This window comes from Nannospalax galili, unplaced genomic scaffold (genome assembly GCF_000622305.1).
Source record: "Nannospalax galili isolate Female #2095 unplaced genomic scaffold, S.galili_v1.0 scaffold585, whole genome shotgun sequence".
In the NCBI taxonomy this organism is placed as follows: Eukaryota; Metazoa; Chordata; class Mammalia; order Rodentia; family Spalacidae; genus Nannospalax; species Nannospalax galili.
This window is the reverse complement of record NW_008354016.1, coordinates 150,562-171,212: the sequence shown is the minus strand read 5'-3', so window position 1 is coordinate 171,212 and position 20,651 is coordinate 150,562. Positions and strand designations below refer to the sequence as shown.

General features: G+C 40.5%; 1 protein-coding gene across 3 annotated transcripts in view; it reads left to right on the top strand.

The window, feature by feature from the left end:
• Positions 1-5,993: 5,993 nt before the first annotated feature.
• The window catches only part of Prmt9 (protein arginine methyltransferase 9), a 50,029-nt gene continuing 35,371 nt past the window's right edge, over positions 5,994-20,651 (top strand). Inside the window, exons 1-4 of one of the 3 annotated variants that reach the window (XM_008851101.3) lie at positions 5,994-6,312; positions 9,449-9,597; positions 16,088-16,324; positions 17,442-17,609. In XM_008851101.3, coding sequence (XP_008849323.1) covers positions 6,124-6,312; positions 9,449-9,597; positions 16,088-16,324; positions 17,442-17,609 — 743 coding nt within the window. In that variant the 5' untranslated portion in view covers positions 5,994-6,123. Of the gene's footprint in view, positions 6,313-9,448; positions 9,598-16,087; positions 16,325-17,441; positions 17,610-20,651 lie in introns of those variants that run through there. The other 2 variants (XM_029555031.1, XM_029555032.1) reach the window with 2 other exon arrangements.

The window sequence follows — 20,651 nt, the reverse complement described above, 5'->3', positions numbered from 1 at the left end:
ACCGTTGGCTGGGAAAATTTTAATCAAACATTGGCTTGACACTAAAACCTTAAAAGGGAATAAGCATTGCTTAGTATCTCCAGGAAAAGAAGTCTCACAACAGATGGAAAATTTATTTGTTAATGCTATTATGTCTCATAATTATTTTTAAAAAAAGATAATGAGAATGTAAAAGATGTTAAAAGGGTATGGGAATGGAGGTATTTTCCAAAATAGAAAGAAATCCTAAGCAAGTGATGAAAGTCTGTGTAGGTTTGTTATGATATATAAAGAAGAGACAAAAATAATATACACATAATCTTAAATTTTCTATGGTCATAGTTTAGTCAATCAGTTTAAGGAAGAAAATATATATCTAGTTAAGGTTTACCTAAGAATATTTGGTTTATACCCAAGCCTTATCTACATAGCACATGCTAATTTAAAGTACCAGACCAGTGGACCTAAATTTATTGGATGTTCAACAGCCATAGTTTGAGGCCTATACTAATGTGGTCAGAGGGACTTAAAGGACAGTTTTTGCCCCTTGCCCTCCAAAGTCAATTAAGTCCCAGGGGACTATGGAATATCTCTCAAAATAGCCTGTAACTGTGGTGAGCCACCTGTCCTCTTGTTCAGGGAGGTGAAGGAGACCCCAGGAGATGGACTTGAAGCAGTGTCCAGTCTACAAAGAGGAGGGTCAACTCAGAGGAAATATCTCATTCATGCTTCCAAGTGAAGCCAGACATGGTCGAGCAGGATCTTTGACTTACCTTCACATAGATGGAATTGGTAAAATAAAGGAGCCAGGAGCCCCTCCTAAGCCCATGGGACCCCTGCGGAACAGATCCTCAAATGACCTTAAGTGTAAAAATAAATTGATTTTTTTGGGTCAACTGTATGGTCTTAAACACCCAAAAGGAAAGTATAACCAAAGAGTAAAGTCATCAGTATATTTCTTTAAGAGTTCAAGGGATTATACTACCCAGACATTAGGCTTAAGTCTATACAAAAAGTTATTTAGTCCCAGCACTTGGGAGGCAGAGGCAGGCGGATCTCTGTGAGTTCGAGGCCAGCTGGGTCTACATAGTGAGTTCCAGGACAGCTGGGCCCTGTCTCAAAAAGACCAAAAAAAAAATATTTAGAAAATTATTTCTTATTGATGATTTTGTTCTTAAGCAGAAAGTGCTGCTCAGATGTAAGACTTCAAATCTTGGTCTCCAGTACTGTCGTGCCCACCTGTAGCTAAGGGAGACAATAAGGTGTTGTTCTAAAATGATGGATAAATTTGTTTTCTCCCCTATCTAGAAGCCTTTGAGAGGGAACTGACACTGATTCTAACCACTCCAACAGCTGTCAAAATATCTGAAAGCAAATCCTGAATCCATCACTCTAGAGTCCAGCCTTGGAGGACAAAAGAAAAATGAGGAACCCTATAGAGGGATGCTTTTGGAAGCTCTTGTCAAGAAACTCCAATGGACTCCCATATGAACATTTGAAAATTGCCCTGTTCTGACTTTTTTCTTGTTCCCTGTCTAGAACTTGTAGTGCTAATTACTTTTGCCTTTACTTCACATCTCCTCTTCATGATTCAAGGACTTTCTTTTCCCCCTAGAGATAAGAGTTATGCAATTTGGAATTCTTTTAGATAGACCCACTGAAGGGGCACTCCAGTTGCCTTACCCTGCTTCCCTGTTCAGCATGGAAGAAGCCAGTTGGCAATTTGGCTAACCTCTTCAGAGGATGGTGTGATAAGAATGGGAGGTAGGAATTGGCTAGGCAGTTAGGGTAAAAAGACCCCAAAGAAAAGTAGCCAGTTTCTTAGCTAAAACTCAGTGTTCTTGCTCTCTTAGCAACATACTCTGTTCCAAAGGCCAAAAATGTCGAAAATATTTGGGAGCTTTTATCTAATCCTTAAAAGATTTTAGGGTTACCTCTTCAGAGGAGGGAATGGTAGAGTAGCCAAAAGCCCCACAAAAAAAAATCAAGAAGAAGAAAGAATACATGAAGTTATGAGAAAAAAGTGGTGGGGCTATATGGGAGAGTTGTAAGGGAGGGAGTGGGAATGGATTTGATCAAAACACTTCATATGCATGTATGAAATTCTCAACAAATTATTTAAAAAATATTGATGCTCAGTCATCTCTCCTAGTCAATTAAGACAACATCTCTGGGAAAGAGTCCCAGAGAGTGGTGGTGTTTAAATGCTCCCCGAATGATCTTAAAATGCAGAGTTGTAAATAAGTCTCCAGGCAAAGTAAACAAAATAGATCATACAAAAATAAATGAACTTTCACATTCATAAACATAGGATAATTGGTGTCCAGCAAGATTTTTATACCTATTTAATTTTCTATGAGCCCCTCTACCACCGTCAACCTCAACTTCTGTATACTGGAAAGTTGACTGAGCTTTTCAGTTGGTTTGCCTTCCTTGTTTGGTGTTTGTGGTTTGTTGACAAACTGCCCAGAATATGGTGAAAGACAACCACAGTTACACCAGACTCAGTGTCAGCAGTGGCTTGCTACATAAATGAGGTGTTTTTCTTAGAGCTCTAAAAGAGTGAAAAGGAACATATAAACAAAGGAATCAAATAGATCCTAGGAGCTGATTCAAAGTCACAGTTTGGTGAGGATGTGCTATTGTGAACAAAGAAATGATTCTGCCTCCCAATATATTACAAAATTTGTTATTAGAGAGTGAACTGAGGGCCTTACACATACTAGGGGAAGTACTCTACCACTGAGCTACAACTCCAGCCTCCTCAATATGTTTTTCCTTGCTCTTCAATATTTTTATTTTTTTGTGTTTTTTGAGACAGCGTCTCCTTGTAGCCCCAGCTGTCCCGGAACTCACTATGTAGACCAGGCTGGCCTCGAACTCACAAAGATCTGCCTGCCTCTGCCTCCCAAGTGCTGGGATTAAAGGCATGTGCCACCATGCCTGGCTCCTCAATATTTTTAAAATGTATTTTTATTTTATGTGTATGAGTGTTTTGTCTTTATGTATGTAAGTGCACCATGTGTGTGCAGTGTCTGAGAGGTCAGAAGATGGTGTCAGATCGGCTGGAACTAGAGTTGCAGGCAGTGGTGAGTCACCATGTGGGTGCTGAGACTGAACTTAGGTCTTCTGCAAGAGGTTCTCCTAACCGGTTCCAAGCCATCTCTCTCCAGCCTCTTGTCAATTTTTATAGGAATGTTTGAGGAATAAAATATACACTTCACATTTGTTCTAAATCTTTGTAGTGAAATAGTTTTTCCAGACATACTGAAAGCTAATTACACTAAAAGTTAACTTGTAATAAAAATGAACAGTCTTGAGTAATTCTTAGTCTCAATGAGAACTGAATAAAGGTACATAAGATTCATCAAATATATTTACTACTCCAGTTTCTTAAGATGACTAGATGTTCCCTCTTTTGTTGGTTCCATTTTGTAAGACCCACCGCATATAGTGTCTTTAGACTGTACAGAGAAGTACAAATGATGCTGTGCCTTATCTACTTCAGTCACATCTTAGTGCTGTCTGGTAGTGTTCTGGAAGCTTCAGTTGTCAGCTTGACACATCCGGGAAGAAGGAACCTCAATTGGGTTATTCCTTTTTAATGGAAGGACCTGCGGCCATGTCTGTGAGGCATTTTCTTGACTGCTGAGTGATGTGGGAGAGCCCAGTCCACTGTGGGTGGTGTCACCCTGGGCAGGTGGGGCTGTGTTGTATAAGATAGCAGGCTGAGCACAGGTCAGAGGAAAGCAGGTAGGCAGCATTCCTCCATGGTCTGTGCTTCAGTTCCTGCCTCCAGATTCCTGCCCAGGCTCCTCTCAGTGATGAACTTAAGCTCTAAGGTAGAACAAACCCTTTCCTCTTCAGTGGGTTTTGGTTAGAGTATTTTATCACAGTAACAGAAAAGCTAACCAAGATAGGTAGGTTATAGTTATCTTAAATATTTAACAAGAAGCAGGAAGTCTATAGTACTCCTTTTTACTTTAGTCACTGCCCCTCAGTGATAAATACCCTAAATTAGCTTCATTTTCTTACTATCCTTTCTACACTTTCTGCCAACCTCCCACCCCCCATTTCTTAGCCAACATCAAGTTGGTAAAAATGTAACTGGCACAATTTGAAGGATGTATTAAATAAGCTGTGTTAGAAAGTTTAAAAATATAACTGGCATATTTCCTGGAGAAAATTTAATTCTCTAGGTTTCTTTCAGGGTTCCTGTTACATCCTTATGGAAATAGGATCATTTTAAGCTTCATGTGGGTATTTTAGATACTTGGGTTACATCAAGGAACCTGGTAGATCAAATACCAGAGCAAGGAGCTTGACAAATGGCTCAGTGGTTAAGAGTGCTTGCTGCTTTTTCAGAACACAAGGGTTTGGTTCCCAGCACCCACATCGGGTGGCTCACAGCCACCTATAATTCCAGCTCCAAGGGATCCAACATATTATGGCCTCTGAGGGCACCCACACACACGTGACATCCACTCACATAAACACATACATACACATACACACAAATAATAAAAAGAAATCTTAAAAAAAAGAAACCTTGTTCTATGGAAGAGGAAAACATGTCCCAGGGTGCAAGATAATTTGTAAAGTGAAGTAATTCAGAGGAAGCAGAGCCTCATGCAAAGACTAGAATCATTGACTTCCCACCAGTATTTCTTTTCTCCTTGTTGCAGCAATACCTGACAAATAGCAACTTACAGAAGGAAGGGTTTATTTTGGCTTACAGTCAGAGGTAATATGGAAGGGAAGGCACAGTGGTAGGAACCAGGGAAGGCTGATCTTATTACATTGGTAGTTATGAAGCAGGGAGACTGGTACCTGACTATAAAACCTCAAGGCTGGCCCCAGAGGCCTAATTCCTGTAACAAGGCTCCACCACCTTGTCCAAGCAGCACCACCAGCTAGGGAACAAGTGGTTAAACACAAACGTCTATAGGAGATTATTTAAAGTTGCTTTCTACTGCTTTCTCCTACTAAGAGGTTGACAAGGTAGTGTACACCTTTTATCCCAGCACTTGGGAAGCAGAGGCAGGCAGATCTCTGTAAAATTGAGGTCAGCCTCAGCTACATAACAAGTTCCAGCCAGTCAGGGCTACATAGTGAGACCCTGTCTCAAAAAAAAAAAACAAAAACAAAAACAAAAAAAACAAACAAAACAACAAAAACCCCCTAAACATCAACAAAAAACTCAAAAAAGTAAGGCCACGAATCATTAGGAGAGCCCACAAGAAGGCCAAGGGGGGACAAAGTATTCTCCATCAAGTTTAAAAAAATTATAGTTCTGATGGACGTTGTGGTGCACGCCTTTAATCCCAGTACTAGGGAGGCAGAGGCAGGTGGATCTCTGCGAGTTCAAGGCCAGTCAGCCTTACATATCGAGTTCTAGGCTCGCTGGGGCTACAGGGAGACCCTGTCTCAAAAAGAAAAAGGGAAATTAAAGTTATTTGGTACATTACTAAAGCAATTGAAAACAATTCCTGACTTTTCTGGAGAGTAGATTAAGGTTTAAGTGCTTTCAAGGAAAAGTGGTAAGAGACTCAGTCACAACAGAAGGCCAAAAGGCATACAAAGGATGGATTTTAGCGACATGGACTGTTCCTTCTGTAAGATGAGTGTGATCCTAGGATAGTTTGCTTTGTGAGTCTGAGTTTTGTGAGAATGGCTTAACACTGCGAAAGCACACCCTTTACCTAGTCTAAGGTGCTTTTATCTGAGCGTTCCTTCCGGTCTGGAGATGGTCGGAACTGGGGTACTGGGACAAAGGCCACCCGATGGTCACAGGCTCCGGACCAGAGGGTGGCCTTTCTCGCTGGGGAGTCTGCTCAGCCGGGTCCGTCACGAACTCTACAGAAAGACTCAGCCGGCCCAAACAGCCTGGCACCGGAGCCTTTGAGTCTCGCCTCCTCGCATGCGCTTAGCTTCCCCCAGCTCTTTTCGATCCCTACGCACGTACCGGTTGTGCGCTGACGTCATCACGGCGTGCGCAGCTTTCCAGGCGGCGAGGAGGGTGGAGCTTGTGTCCGGCGGAGCGGGGGCTGCTCGGCTGCGGTCACGGGTTGCTGCGGGCTCTCCAGCGGCGGCGTAGGTGCTGGGACGCGGCTGGCTCTGGGGCTTCGGAGCAGCGACTCGGCCATGCCGAACTCGAGGCCTAGAGCGCGCCGGGTTGCTGCGGGAGGCGCGGGGGCGGCCGGCCGGGACAGGCTGGTGGCGCAGTCCTTGCAGAGCGCCGAGCACTGTCTAGGTGCCCAGGACTTCGGTACCGCCTATGCCCATTACCTTCTGGTGCTCAGCCTGGCTCCGGAGCTGAAAGGCGACGTGAAGGTGAGGCCTGCCGTCCTGTGATCTTATCTACGACCACAGAGGGTGGTCTGTGTGTGTGTGTGTGTGTGTGGTGTGTCAGAGACAGAGACAAACATTGACTAATTGTTGATTGATTTATTGTTCTGTGATCGTCCAGAATCTAACCTCCTCTCCGCACCTTCACCTCCTTTCACTCCCCTGGTTCAGACCTCAATCATCTGCCCACTGGGCTTGCAGATTCCCTAGTGGGCTTTCCTGAGGTCTACATCAACATCCAGGTTTTTGCAACAAAGTCAACCTGTGTCGCACATCTGTTTTATAGTTTCCACCTCACTTTAGATTCCAAAACCTTGGATTGATACCCTGTCTCCTCCTGCGTCTAATTTAAACTAGGCCCTCGCACGGAGGCTTTGCCTTATTGAGTAGAAGGAATACTGTGGGTCCCCATAGTTGAATAAAGTGTGGTTAATCTTAGGGACTCTTTATTTAATGATCCATCTTTAAGCTTCAAATATTATTTGCAACAGTTACTCTGTTGAACCACTGTACATTTTTCTCAAGTATTAGAGTCTAAATTTTAAAAAAGACTTAATTGCAGGAGTCAGCCATAGACTACTTTACTTTGCCCAGAATTTTCTCAACATTGACTCTGTTGACATTTTTGCATGAGGTAATTCCTTGTATTGGGCTGCCCTGTGCCTTCTGGAGTGTTTAGCAGCATCCTTGTCCCACTAGATGGCAGTAACATTAGACTTTAGTAGTTCACATCCTTTTTGGGCCCTACTGACTTTCCTCAGCAGTGTATAGTATGTTTAGGTAGTTTGCATCTCTTTGTAGACATCGGTAGAGCAATGGGTCAACACAATTGCTTTTCCTCAGTTCCTTCTTCTATAAATGGATAATATGTCTAAGAGATCTTTACTATGAATTGAAAGTATACATAAAAATGGGTTGGGAATTTAGCACATTGGTAGAATGCCTGCCATAAAATGACCCAGAGTGTAAGGCTCTGAGTTCCAACCCCAAGACCGGGGGAGAAAGGCATAATTTGAATTGAAGGGCTGGAGATGTAGCTTCTTTGGTAGAGTGTTTGCCTAGCAAGCAGGACATTCGAACCCACTATGGTGGCACATACCTGTAATCCCAGCATTTGAGAGGTAGAGGCAGAAGGATTAGAAGTTTGATGTTATCCTCAGTTACAAAGTGAGTTTTAGGTCAGTGTGGGCTATATGAGATTCGTCTTAAATTTTTTTTTAAATTAAAAACTGAGGGCCTAGAGAGATGACTCAGCGGTTAAGAACACTTCTTGCAGAAGACCTGGGTTCAAATCCCAGCACCCACATGGCAGCTAACAACTGTCTGTAACTCCAGTTCCAGGGGATCTGACAGACTCTTCTGTCCTCTATGGGCATTGCATGACATGGGTGCACTTACCTACACTCAGGCAATACATGCATACACATAAAATAAAAATAATAAATAAAAAAACAATTTAAAAACTGGTAATACCTGAGTTTCAATAGGATTTAGTAACTACTTTGGTTTTATCTGGAACAGAGTTCATATTTCTTTGCACAAGCCTCATGTGCAGTTTTCATTTCCTGCTATTCTCTTTGCTACCTATAACCCACACTTGAGTCACATTAAACCACTTACTTTTAAAAAATGTGTATGAAAGCAGGGCATGGTGGTGCATACCTGTAGTCCTAGCACTTGGGAGGCAGAGGCAGGTGGATCTCGGTGAGTTTAAGGCCAGCCTGGTCTACATAGTGAGTTCCAGGCCAGCTAGGGGTACAGGGAGACCGTGTTTCAAAAAAACCAAAAAAAAAAAAAAAATGTGTATGAGTGTTTGCCTGCTTGTATATATGTGCACTTTGTGCATACCTGGTACCTGTGGAGGCCAGAAGAGGATGTCAGATCCTTGGAATTGGAGTTACAGATGGTTGTAAGCTGCCATGTGGGTGCTGGGAACTGAATACAGGTCCTCTGCAAGAGCAGCAAATGCTCTCAGCTGCTGAGCCATTTCTCCCTTAGCTTGCTTATTTATTTATTTATTGTTTATTTATTTATTTATTTATTTTATTGTTGTCAGGTACCAAACCAAGGATGTTAAGCATCCTAGAAAAGTGCTGTACCACTGAGCTGTATCCTCAGCTCCCAGTCTGATTGCCTATAGAGCTCTTGATTCATTTTGTATAATACCTAGATATCTAAAATATCTGTCATATATAATAGAAGCTCCTTCCTTATCCTTATCTTTCTAGTAAACTGCGTTGCAATTCTGTTTCAGGTATTGACTCTTCTATGTAAAGTATGTTATCTTGAGAAGGGTAGAATGTCTGAAGCCTGCCCTCTTTATATAGTATAGCAGCATAGAGAATGGCCAGAGGAAGATCAGACCAGAGCTAGGCTGGTAGTAAGAAGCATTCACTGTACTCCAGCAAGGGACTACAGGACTAGGCTAGGTTCTAACAGTATTGGCTGTCAGATGACAGATTGAAAAATAGTGAGAGGGCATTGGCTGGGTTTGAAATATGGGGAGTTAGGGTAGAATTTGTGGTTTAACACTGAGTGATACCCTTATCCTATAAGAGTAATATGGTAGGTCTGGTTTCAAGATTGTTATATTTCTCTCTACAGGATTCTCTGAGGAGGAAAGTTCATGTTCATCATTATGATTTGGTTTCTTCGCACATCCATTGATGAGGAAATATTAGAATTAGGCTCAAGTGAAATGACTGGAGAGCCATTGCTTACCTGGTTGAGATGACCAGTAGGAAGTTATATTTATGAGTCTGAGTTTCAGAAGACAAGATCTTAGACAGGTTCCTGTTGCATCATTAACACTGCACTTGGGATAAATAAGAAAAGACAGCCAAAGACAAACCCTTGACACAGCTGCCTGAAAAGTAGAGGTAGGAGAGAGGAGCATGACACGGCAGCTAAGAGAAGCTATAGAAAGATGCCATACTGTCTGATTCTATGTATTGTTGCCATGACGTGGTAAAATTCTTTATTGCATCTGCTTATTCAGCAAATAGTGATTAGTAAAATTAAATTTAAAGTTTAACAATACTTCTATTTCCTGGACTCTTCAGCTAGTATTGTATAATGTTCATTCTCATACACTAATTTGCACCTTTTATTGTTTGTAAAGGAAACTTTTCAGTATACACTTTTCAGATGGGCTGAAGAGCTCGACGCACTCAATAGAACACAAGACTTACTTGGTTGTTACGAGCAGGCTTTGGAACTATTTCCTGATGATGAAGTGATTTGCAATAGTATGGGAGAGCATCTCTTCAGGTTTGTGGTAATTTCACTATTACCTCTTGAGGATTATTCTATATCAGTACAAGTCAGGGTTCAATTATGCAGTAATTTGTTTTATTTGGTTTTGAGATAGTTGCACTATGTTGCTTAGTCTGGTGTCAAACTTGTAGGTTCAAGTGATACATCAGGTTCTCAAGGAACTGAGACTACACATCTATGCCACCATGCCTGTCTATATATAGTAATTTGAACGGGTAAAATTTACTGTAAAGAATGAACTGTAACAGGATTTGAGCAGAGTGATTAGATACTCAATGTAAAATTACAAAATTAGTAGTAAAGTAAGCGCAAAACAATATAGGGATAGCAAATGTAATATAGCAATTTTAAAATTATGTGTGTGTGTATGTGTGTGTGTACAAATGTTATCACAGTGCACATGTGGCAGTATATGCAGTCTTTCCAGTTCTGAGAAAGTAAATTAACTTAGCAATAGTCTTATTGTTAAACACTTTTGTTCAATATGGAGAAATGTTTTCTAAATAACTTTTTGAAAGAACCTCTGTATGAGAGTGTAAAGTCTATGTGGGTCATGCACTATAAGATGTATATATATTTTAAATAAATTTATTTGTATATGTGCATGTGTGCCAAGGCACAGGTGTGGAGGTCAGAGACAACTTGGGATCGGGGGTTGGTTCTTTCCTTCTGCCGTTTGAGTTCTGAGGATTGAACCAGGTTGTCAGGCTTGTTGGCAAGCACCTTTACCTGCCAAGCCATCTTGCCAGCCCAAGATGTATAAATACTTATTGTAGTATCAAATGGCATGTCTCAAATTTTGAGAGTTGATAGATACAATTTTTTTAAACAATTGCTTACTAAAAAGTTCTTGCTCCCAAAATATTCTGATTTTCTATTGAGACTGCTCCATAAGATGATGAAAATATAGGCAAAGATTGAGTCTTTATGTTATGCACTTCTTATGTGTATTTACTTATTTCTTATTTTTGAGACAGGTCTCATGTAGCCCCAGGCTGGCCTCAAACTTGCTATATAGCTTAGAATGACTTGAAGTTGTGATCCTCCTGCTCAGCCTTGGTGAGATTACAGTTGTGCACCATCACACCTAGTTTATGAAGTGCTGGGGATCAAATCAAATCCAGGGCTTTGTGCATTCTAGGCAGCCATTCTGTTTACTAAGCTGCCTCTCCAACCCCAAAGTGTTTTTATAAGTGAAATATGACTTCTGTAGAACAACATTTTCCTTCACTGGAATTTTTTTTTGGGGGGTTCTTTTTGAGACAGGGTCTCCCTGTAGCCCCAGCTGTCCTGGAACTCACTATGTAGACCAGGCTGGCCTTGAACCCACAGAGATCTGCCTGCCTCTGCCTCCCGAGTGCTGGGATTAAAGGCGTGCGCCACCACGCCTGGCTTTTCACTGGAATTTTTATATACTTTCCATAGGAGCTTTCTAATAGGAAAACTAGTAGAAACCCAAAACATTAGTTTGAGGTTTTCTCTAATAAATCTGAGTTTTTTGCTTTGTACAAAACAAAATATCCCCTAATTCCACCCAAAAACTAGGGTTAGTTCTTGGTTTTTGTGTCATTATAGTGCCTTATTTATTCTGTATACAAATATTATTTTACATGTTTCAGTATTCTACCGTTAGTCCTTTCCTCTTCTAGTTATATCAAATTTTATTAAATGAAAAGTTATGCATAAGAAATGGTCTTAATAGGTTTTATTTGGCCTCCTTGATGTAGCTACTATGCATTTAACAGCTTTAATGAATGTGACCTAGGGGTTGATAGTAAATATTTTTTTTTTTTTTTTTTTTTGCCTTTTTGTCTTTTGTCCAGCTGGCCTGGAACTTGCTATATAGACCAGGCTGGCCTCAAACTCAGGAGAGAGCCACCTGCCTCTGCCTTCCAAGTGCTGGGATCAAAGGCCACCACACCTGGCCTAAATATTCTTTAAAAAAATTTTTTTTATCTTTTATGTGTATGTGTGTATTGCCTGCATGTATGTAAGTATACCCTTATCATGCATTGCCCTTGGAGGTCAGAAGAGGGTCTCCCAGAACTGGAGTTACAGATGGTTGTTAGCTGCCATGTGGGTCCTGGGAATCGAACCCAGGTCCTCTGCAAGATCCACCAGTGCTCTTACCTGCTTAGCCATCTCTCCAGCCCTGATAGTGCATATTCTCTTTTTTTTAAAATTTATTTAATAACCATATGATTAGAAGAAGCATTTCATTACAGCTTTAACATATTCAATAACATTTTCCAGACATGCTCCAGAGCACGAGTACATATCTTTCACGGGTGGCTGTAAGTTTCTAGGTTCACAGTTGAATTAATACAGTTATACAAGATTGAACTCAGTATAAGCCCTGTAAGACATAAAATTGAATGAGTTTTTAACCTTTAAGAAAGATCTCCATTTCATTTTAAAATATACTGTTTCCTACAGAAAGACTCGTTTTTAATGCTACTAACACTTAGATGTTTGCACATGCGTCTCTAATCTCTATGTATCTGATTATTACTAGTCACAATTCATTATACTTGGATCCTTGGCACTTGAGTATGGATTATAAAGTCATCAGGTAGATTTCAGTGGTAATGTTTATCATTTCTACTAATTAACATGATGTAATTTTTATGCTCCCTCCTTATTTTTTTATTTGTTGATTTTGTATGTGTGTGCATATCATGCAGAACACCCCAAACAATTTTATTCATCTATATATAATTTTATATGTAAGTGCACCCATGTCGTGCAATGCCCGCGGAGGTCAGAAGAGGCTGTTGGATCACCTGGAATTGGAGTTACGGACAGTTGTTAGCTGCCATGTGGGTGCTGGGATTCAAACCCAGGTCTTCTGCAAGAACAGCCAGTGTTCTTAACCACTGAGTCATCTCTCCAGCCCCAGTGAATATTCTTTTAAGGGGACAAAATTTGATAGTTTCTCATTGTTGAGTATGATAATAATTAGAAAAATAAGGCAGCTTGTCCACTGAGGTTTGTTCACATTAATAGTTACCCTAATGAGTAAAGTTTTCTTCTCTATAAATTAACAGTTTCATTACATTTTAATGAAAATTTCCAAAGACCCTCGCATCCCTTTTATATTTTTTATTTTTTGATTGTTTTTTGAGATCGGGTCTCACTATACAGCCCTGGCTGGCCTCAAACTCAGATTCACTTGCTTTTCCCTCCCAAGTGCTGGGACTACAGGCATGCACACCACACCCAGCCTTGAGATGAAATCTTTTTTTTTTTTTTTTAAGCTTTTTTGTTTTAATTTATTTGAGACAGGGTCTCAGTGAGATGAAAATTTAACCTGCGTTTCCCTGATGGCCAAGGACTTTGAGCACTTCTTTTTTTAGTGTTTCTTAGCCATTAAATAGGTCCTCACATTGGATTTTCTTTTGTTCTTAAATTTATGTAAGTTGACATGCCTTACTGACTTTAGTTATATTTCCAGATTATACCCATATAGCAGTGCTTGTACTTTTAAAGCTGTTGTAAGATAAATTTCCTGTAACAGGAAATTGTACCTTTATGCACGTTTGGCAGATTATACAACTGTAGGCGGCCAGGTGTGGTGGCGCATGTCTTTAATCCCAGCACTCAGGAGGCAGAGGCAGGCGGATCTCTGTGAGTTCAAGGCCAGCCTGGTCTACATAGTGAGTTCCAGGCCAACTGGGGCTACAGGGAGACCCTGTCATACCATACGTCATACCTGTGGGGATGTATGGTATGACATTAATGTGAGCAGATAGTTACCAATTATTGAACAAAAAAGAGTAATAATTTGCTTGGGGAAATGTGACCAAACAAAATTTCTAATTTAGACATTGCTAATTCAGAATTTATGATAATCTAAATACAGCTTTGCTGCATGTTTACTTTTGTTCTCTAGGATAGAGCTTAGTTTCTCTTTTTTCCTTTTCAATTGTTCTGTACTACTTTTCTCATCAAAAACAGCGTAGCAAGCTGGTTATGGTGGCTCAGGCCCATAAGCCTAACCCTTGGGAGGTGGAGGTAGGAGAACCAGGCTACAAAAGAACCTTCTCAGGACAAAACAAAACAACAAAAAGCTACACCAGTCCTTCCCCACCCTAAAGCTCTTGCTTCAGGAGAGAGCGATTTCCAAAGCAAGTAACAGTTTTGTTTCCTGACATCTGTTTGTGAAGCAAGATTTATTTCTGGATGGTCTCAACTTTACAAATTTTTGTCAGTTCACTAGCATCAGATTTAAGCAAAATATATTTAAGTTACTAATTGGAAAGATAAGGATTCTCTTAGTAAAAAGGAAAAAGGCATTCTTGTAGTTCACTGATATTGACTTACATGTTAAGTCTTTCAGTATGAAGTATACATTGAGTGCATTAGAGCACTGCCATTTAAGAAAACTGATATATTATCAAACACTGGGGAAGCACAGACTTGGGATCAACTAGGAGTAGCTTTGTATTGATTCAAGAGATTGATTATTAGTACTTGAAAGTCTGCACAGTTCTCTGAATCAAGCAACAGGCCCTTGGGCATCAGTTGATTATCAGTAGCTAATGGAATCGAGACACATTGAAGAGAAGTTCTGTGGTCACTTAGGAGCTTTGCAATTCATTATTAATTAACATCAAGTTGTAGCTGGATATGATTTGATTGGGGAGAAGACAATAGTGCAGAAATGTTTGACAATAACTAAAACAAGATTCACTAATTTCATAAATTTGAAACTATCACTTTCCACTTTGGCAGAACTATGCTCTTTCCTCTTTTACCTTCAATATTATTAAACTAAAATATGAGTGCCCATCATGTAACAACATTGTTTTTTGGTATGTGGTCCCATTTGTCTTAACCATACTCAAAATCAATAGTCTGATGAAGTTTCTTTAGACTTCACAGTGGTTAAAGGCACTTCTGTGGAAGAATTTCACTAGCTCAGCTTTGTTCCATGTGTGGACCATAAGTTATTGATTAATGACATAAGTATAGAAATTGATACTGGTGTAAATCCAAGTCTATGGTCAGGGAGCTCACATGCTGAACAAAGGTATAGAGCAGTTTGGGTGATGCTGAAATCTGTTGTTGTGTGAACTGCTTACTAATCATGTTCAGCACAGTCATTTTGGTCTACAGTTAGATTTCCTACAGAGTGACAGAGTCCTTCACTACAGCTTGAGAAGCACTGTTTACATGGCTTCATAGTTTTCCCCTTTTATTTTTTTATTTGCTCGTATGTAATTCAGAAGCAAGTGCATGACTTGGACTTTTTTCCCTTTAAGTACAGAGTTGTTTTCCTTTTGCTGTTGTATTTTTATTAACATATAATAACAGTAAAACTGCCATAAACGACTCTGGCAGCAAATTCAGTTGGTTCTTGTGTATGTGTGTTTGTATGTGTATGAGTGCATGTGCATTCATGTGGAGGCCAGAGATTGGTGTTAAGTGTTTCCTCAATAACTCTCCCCCCACTTATTTATTTATTTATTTTTATTTTTGGTCTTTTGAGACAGGTTCTCCCTGTAGCCCCAGCTGTCCTGGAACTCACTATGTAGACCAGGTTGGCCTTGAACTCACAGAGATCCACCTGCCTCTGCCTCCCGAGTGTTGGGATTAAAGCGTGTGCCACCATGTCTGGCACTCCCCCTCATTTTATCTGTTTGTATGTGTGTGTACATGTTTGTGCGTGTTCATAGGGGGATATTGAGGGCGGTGTGTGTGTCATGGCACGCATGTGGAGGTCATAGGACAACTTTGGGTGTCTGTCCTTGCTGTAGTAGTGATGGGGTTACAGACACATACCACCACATGTGGCTTTATGTGGATTATGGGGGATCCAAACTCCAGTCCACACAGTGCTTTACCTAGTGACGCATCTCCCCAGCACTCCACTTAGTTTTTTGAGAAGCTTCTCTTACTGAATCTGGAGCTTGATAATTGACTACACTGGTTGGCCAGCAAGTTCCAGGGGTATTCCTGTCTCTCCCTCCCCAGTGTTGGGGTTATAGGTGTGTACCACCACACTTGATTTTTATGTGGGTGCTGGGAATCTAAACTCAGGTCCTCGTGCTTTCATAGCAAGCACTTTACCAACTGAGCCATCTCCCCAACCCCACTGAGTCTTAATGACCATTGACTTAGTTTCTGGTAGAAAAGTCAACCTAAAGAGAAACTAGCCATGGGCTTTAAGATGCTTTACAGTAGTGGTTTGAGAAATAATTTGTTGTCTAGCAATTTGGTTAAGCGAAGGATGACTGTGAGGGCAGCTATATGTTAGTTCCATGGTAATTTATATTCAAGTATTTGTTAATGTCCTGAGCTCTGGGGAATTCAAGAAAGATGTCATGAGACTACAGTCCTCACAGAAAGGTTTGCAAAGGAGGAAGACTCCTTTGGGACCTGGAGTAGTGATGGATTTTTTAGGCCAGTGTCATGAATAAGGCACTCTAATTCATCGCATGTAGTTGAATGTATTTTGCCTTTGTCGTTTCTTTTTCTCTAGGATGGGCTTTAGAGATGAGGCAGCTGGATATTTTCATAAAGCAGTGAAGCTAAACCCTGATTTCAGTGATGCAAAGGAGAATTTTTATCGTGTTGCAAACTGGCTGGTGGAACGCTGGCACTTTATCATGCTTAATGATACCAAGAGGAACAGGGTTTATAATGCTGCAATCCAGAAGGCAGTGCACTTGGGGTCCAAAAGTGTTTTGGATATTGGAGCAGGAACTGGAATACTGAGGTTTGCTGTGATTGTTATTTTTTATTGTAATATATAGTAATATAAGTTAAGGACTTTTGCTAGAGTGCCAAGTATAACATTGGTATTTAAAAACAGCAATTGTTTCTCATAATCTTGTTAGGGATATTTGTGCAGCTGATAATTATGCTTGTATTGCCTGCAGAAGAACCCAGGTCTTCTGCAAGAACAGTCAGTGTTCTTAACTGCTGAGCCATCTCTCCAGCCCCTGTAACTTTTTATTTATCAGGAGGTGAAGAAAATAAGAAAAACTTGATTATTGTTAAAATTTTGAATGATGAATTTATAGTGTTCTTTGTATTAACATTTTGGTGGAATTTAGAAAGCCTGTTAAACCTCTTGATGATTTTGTGTTAATTGTGTGGGTGCCATTATTTATTGAATGATTTGTTTCTAGAATATTCGTTCATTCTTTCATTTATTTTTTATTTTAATTCTTAATTATTATTACTGTTCGTATTATGTATGTGCACCTGAGTACAGGTGTCTACCATGGTACACATGTGGAGGTCAGAGGACAGCTCTCAGGAGTCAGGTCTCTCCTTCCACCATGGGTTCCAGGAATTGAACTGTGGTCATCAGGCTTGTAGAATGTGCTTGATAGCTTGAATTTCAACTTGACACACCTGGGTTGAGGGAGCCTCAATTAGGGAATTGTCTCCATTGGACTGGCTTGTGGCCATGTCTGTGGGGCATTTCTTGAATTTTGAGTGATGTGAGAGAGCCCAGCCCACTGTGGGCGGTGCCATCCCTGGGCTGGTTGTTCTGTATTGTATAAGAAAGATGGGCCTGTGCTTCAGCTCCTGCCCTGAGTTCCTATCTTGGGCTCCCTCAGTGATGAACTGTGACTCGGGAGATGTAAGACAAATAAACCCTTTCCTCCCCAAGTTATTAATCAGAGTGTTTTGTCACAGCAGTTGAAAAGAAATTAGAACACACAGCAAGCACTACCTACCCAACCATCGTGCTGACCCTAGATCATTCTTTTAAATGCATACCAAGTAATCATTGTGTTAAAGAATGAAAAGACCCCATGTTCGAAGCTTCATAATTCTATTAAAATTAGAAAAAGATAAAATGGATTTTTCTTCCTTTGTAGCATGTTTGCCAAAAAAGCTGGAGCACACTCAGTGTATGCCTGTGAGTTATCTAAGACCATGTATGAACTTGCCTGCGATGTAGTGGCTGCAAACAAGATGGAAACTGGGATAAAGCTCCTACATATGAAGTCGCTTGACATAGAGATCCCCAAACACATTCCTGAGAGGTATTACATTATAAACTAAAGTATGTATAATTTACTTTAAAAAAATTAAGGTACATTCTAGGTTTTTGTGTTAACAAACTACTGACTTCCTTATTTTATGAAGATGGGGCTATCAGATAAAGTTAGGTTTTCGTAATACTGTGCTTCATGTCAGTACTTAAAGACCTCAAGACAACCCCGCAGCAAGGGATTTAGTAAAAAAAGATTGACCTTTAACAAGTTCCTTAGATAAAGATTGACCTTTAGCAAGTCACTTAAAAATATGTATTTTCCGCCAGGCATGGTGGTGCACGCCTTTAATCCCAGCACTCGGGAGACAGAGACAGGCGGATCTCTGTGAGTTCGAGGCCAGCCTGGTCTTCATAGCGAATCCAGGAAGACCCTGTCTCAAAAAGACCAAAAAAAAAAAGAAAAATGTATTTTCATTTATAAAAATAGAGAACATGTTTAACAACTATTAAATAATTTAATTTAAAACATGAACAGTCCAGACTACACAGACTTACCACATTCTGTATTATAATCCCTGCTTAAAACTAAAGTTTTGGGGGGCTGGAGAGATGGCTCAGCAGTTAATAACACTGACTGTTCTTGCAGAACACTCGGGTTTGAATCCCAGCACCCACATGGAAGCTAACAACTGTCCGGAACTCCAGTTCCAGGAGATCTGACAGCCTCTTCTGCATGCATTGTATGACACGGGTGCACTTGCCTACATGCAGGCAATACACGCATACACATAAAATAAAAATAATAAATATATATAAAAAATTAAGTTTTGGAATGTCAGTTGTCAAAGTATTTTGGCTTATGCCCTTTAAATTCTTTAAGTACAGTTGTAGAAGTCTTGCCTTTTAAATATGTTATCTCAGTGTGTTCCATGTCGGAAGAGCAATGGAAGCTAGCACGAGAAGGCTTTAAAACTCATCTGGCCCAACGCTGTCATTTTAAAGAACTTTTCTTTTTTTAATGTAACACTTTTTGTTGTTGTTGTTACTGTTATTGTTTTATTTTGTTTTGCTTTGTTTTGTTTTTGAGACAGGGTCTCCCTGTGGCCCTAGCTGGCCTGGAACTCACTGCTGTATAGACCAGGCTAGCCTTGAACTCACAGAGATCAGCTTGCCTCTGCCTCCTGATTGCTGGGATTTAAAAGGCGTGGACCACCACACCCGTCATAACACATTTAATAACTTCTAGGCTATCCATTTTCTTCTCATCTTACTTAAATGCAGTCTATATGTAAGAAAATATTTTGGTGCTCTATTGTTATTTGAACTCTAATTTTTAAAAGTCATCTTCCATTTTTAATAATGTCTGTATAGTTCTTATATTTTTCAGTGGTCTCTATTTGTTCCTGTGAAAGAAGTCTGTCAGATCATTAATGCAGTTGTATACCCATTTTATAGGAAAAAAAAAGTCCTAAATTGCCTTATTATGCTTGGTTGCCATAACAAAATATCACAGATTACAGGGTTTAACCAAGAGACACATACTTTTTCAGGTACAGGTACTCTTTTTGGCTTACATTGGCCACTGCTCTGTGTCTGCATATGGCTTTCCTCTGTCTGACTGATTGCCATTGCTGCTGCTTTTATTAGGACACCAGTTTTAGTGGATTAAGATCCCATGTCCTCATATAACCTTAGTTACCTCCTAAAGGCTTGAACACCAAATACAGCCATGTTAGGATTATGGCTTCAACATAAGATTTAGGGTCGAGACATAGTTCAGTCCGTGGCATGAATCAAAAGTCACTTAAATTTGTACTTTTCTCACAGATAAAATTATAGGAAGAGCAGCCAGGCGTGGTGGCACACACCTTTAATCCAGCACTCGGGAGGCTGAGGCAGGAGGATATCTGTGAGTTCCAGGCCAGTTGGGGCTACAGGGACGTTAAAAAAAAAAAAAAAAAAAAAAATTACAGAAAGAACTATGGGTTTTGAATCAGGTAGAATAGGAATTTCAATTCAGACTCTACTAACTCACCTTGATCCTAAGCAGATCTCTAGATTAAGATGTTAGACTGAATGATTTGAAATAATTTTCATATTCTAAGTGTAACCATTCATAAATACCACCGAATGTTTTCTGTATGTATATATAATTGGGTCTAGGTACTGTTGCGGATGCCTAAGTCATTCCTGCCCTTAAGATAACTACAGATCTACATAGGAGCATAAGAAATATTCATTAACCTTTGTGTATTTTCAGGCTATAAACGTAATATTGGCCCTAAAAACAAAAGGAATTCAGAGAAGGGGAGAAATTATTTTCAATTGTCTTGAATTTTCTAGAAAGAAAATAGATCCTAGAGCATAACTCTGGAGTAGGCTTTTGTGAAGACTCAAGAGGTGTTAAGATAGGCACAGTCTGTATGTAAGAGGCAGACATGGGTAGTATGGCATCATAGAAGGGACAGATGGCATTTCTGAGAGGGAAGGGCCTTGCCAATATTACCTGTTATTTTCAGAAGGAAAAGTGCATTTGGGCTGATGAGGTGGTTCAGTGGGTAAAGGTGCTTGCTGCCAATCTGAACGACCTGAGTTTGATCCCTGGAACTCACATTGTAGAAGTAGATAGCCAACTCCCAAGAGTTGCTCTCTGTCACGGTGCAGTGACCACAGTCCAAGCCTGAAAGGCTTGGGGACCCCGACGGATAGAAATCAGAATGCAGGGGATGCAGAGGCTTGTGTACCAGTGCATGTTTATTGTGAACTAAAGCAAGCTTATATAGAAAGCAGATCTGGAGCAACCAAGGAATAACCAATGATGTGGGAAGCGAGCACGGCCGAGCCAGCCAAAGATGGCACCTTGGCTGGCTGCCAAACCTCGTGCTGTTTACTTCAACTCTTGGCTGATTGCCAAGGCTCGTGATCCTCGCTTGTTTACTCCAACTCCCTGAAGCATGGTGAGCCCGAACATGTGCTGCCTGCCTGATGATCTTACTACATGGCCCAATGAGCTGTCACTCTGCCTGCCCACTACACGTGTGTGTGCCCTGATTGGTCCTGGCTGGGGGGAGGGCTGTTGGGAACGCTATAT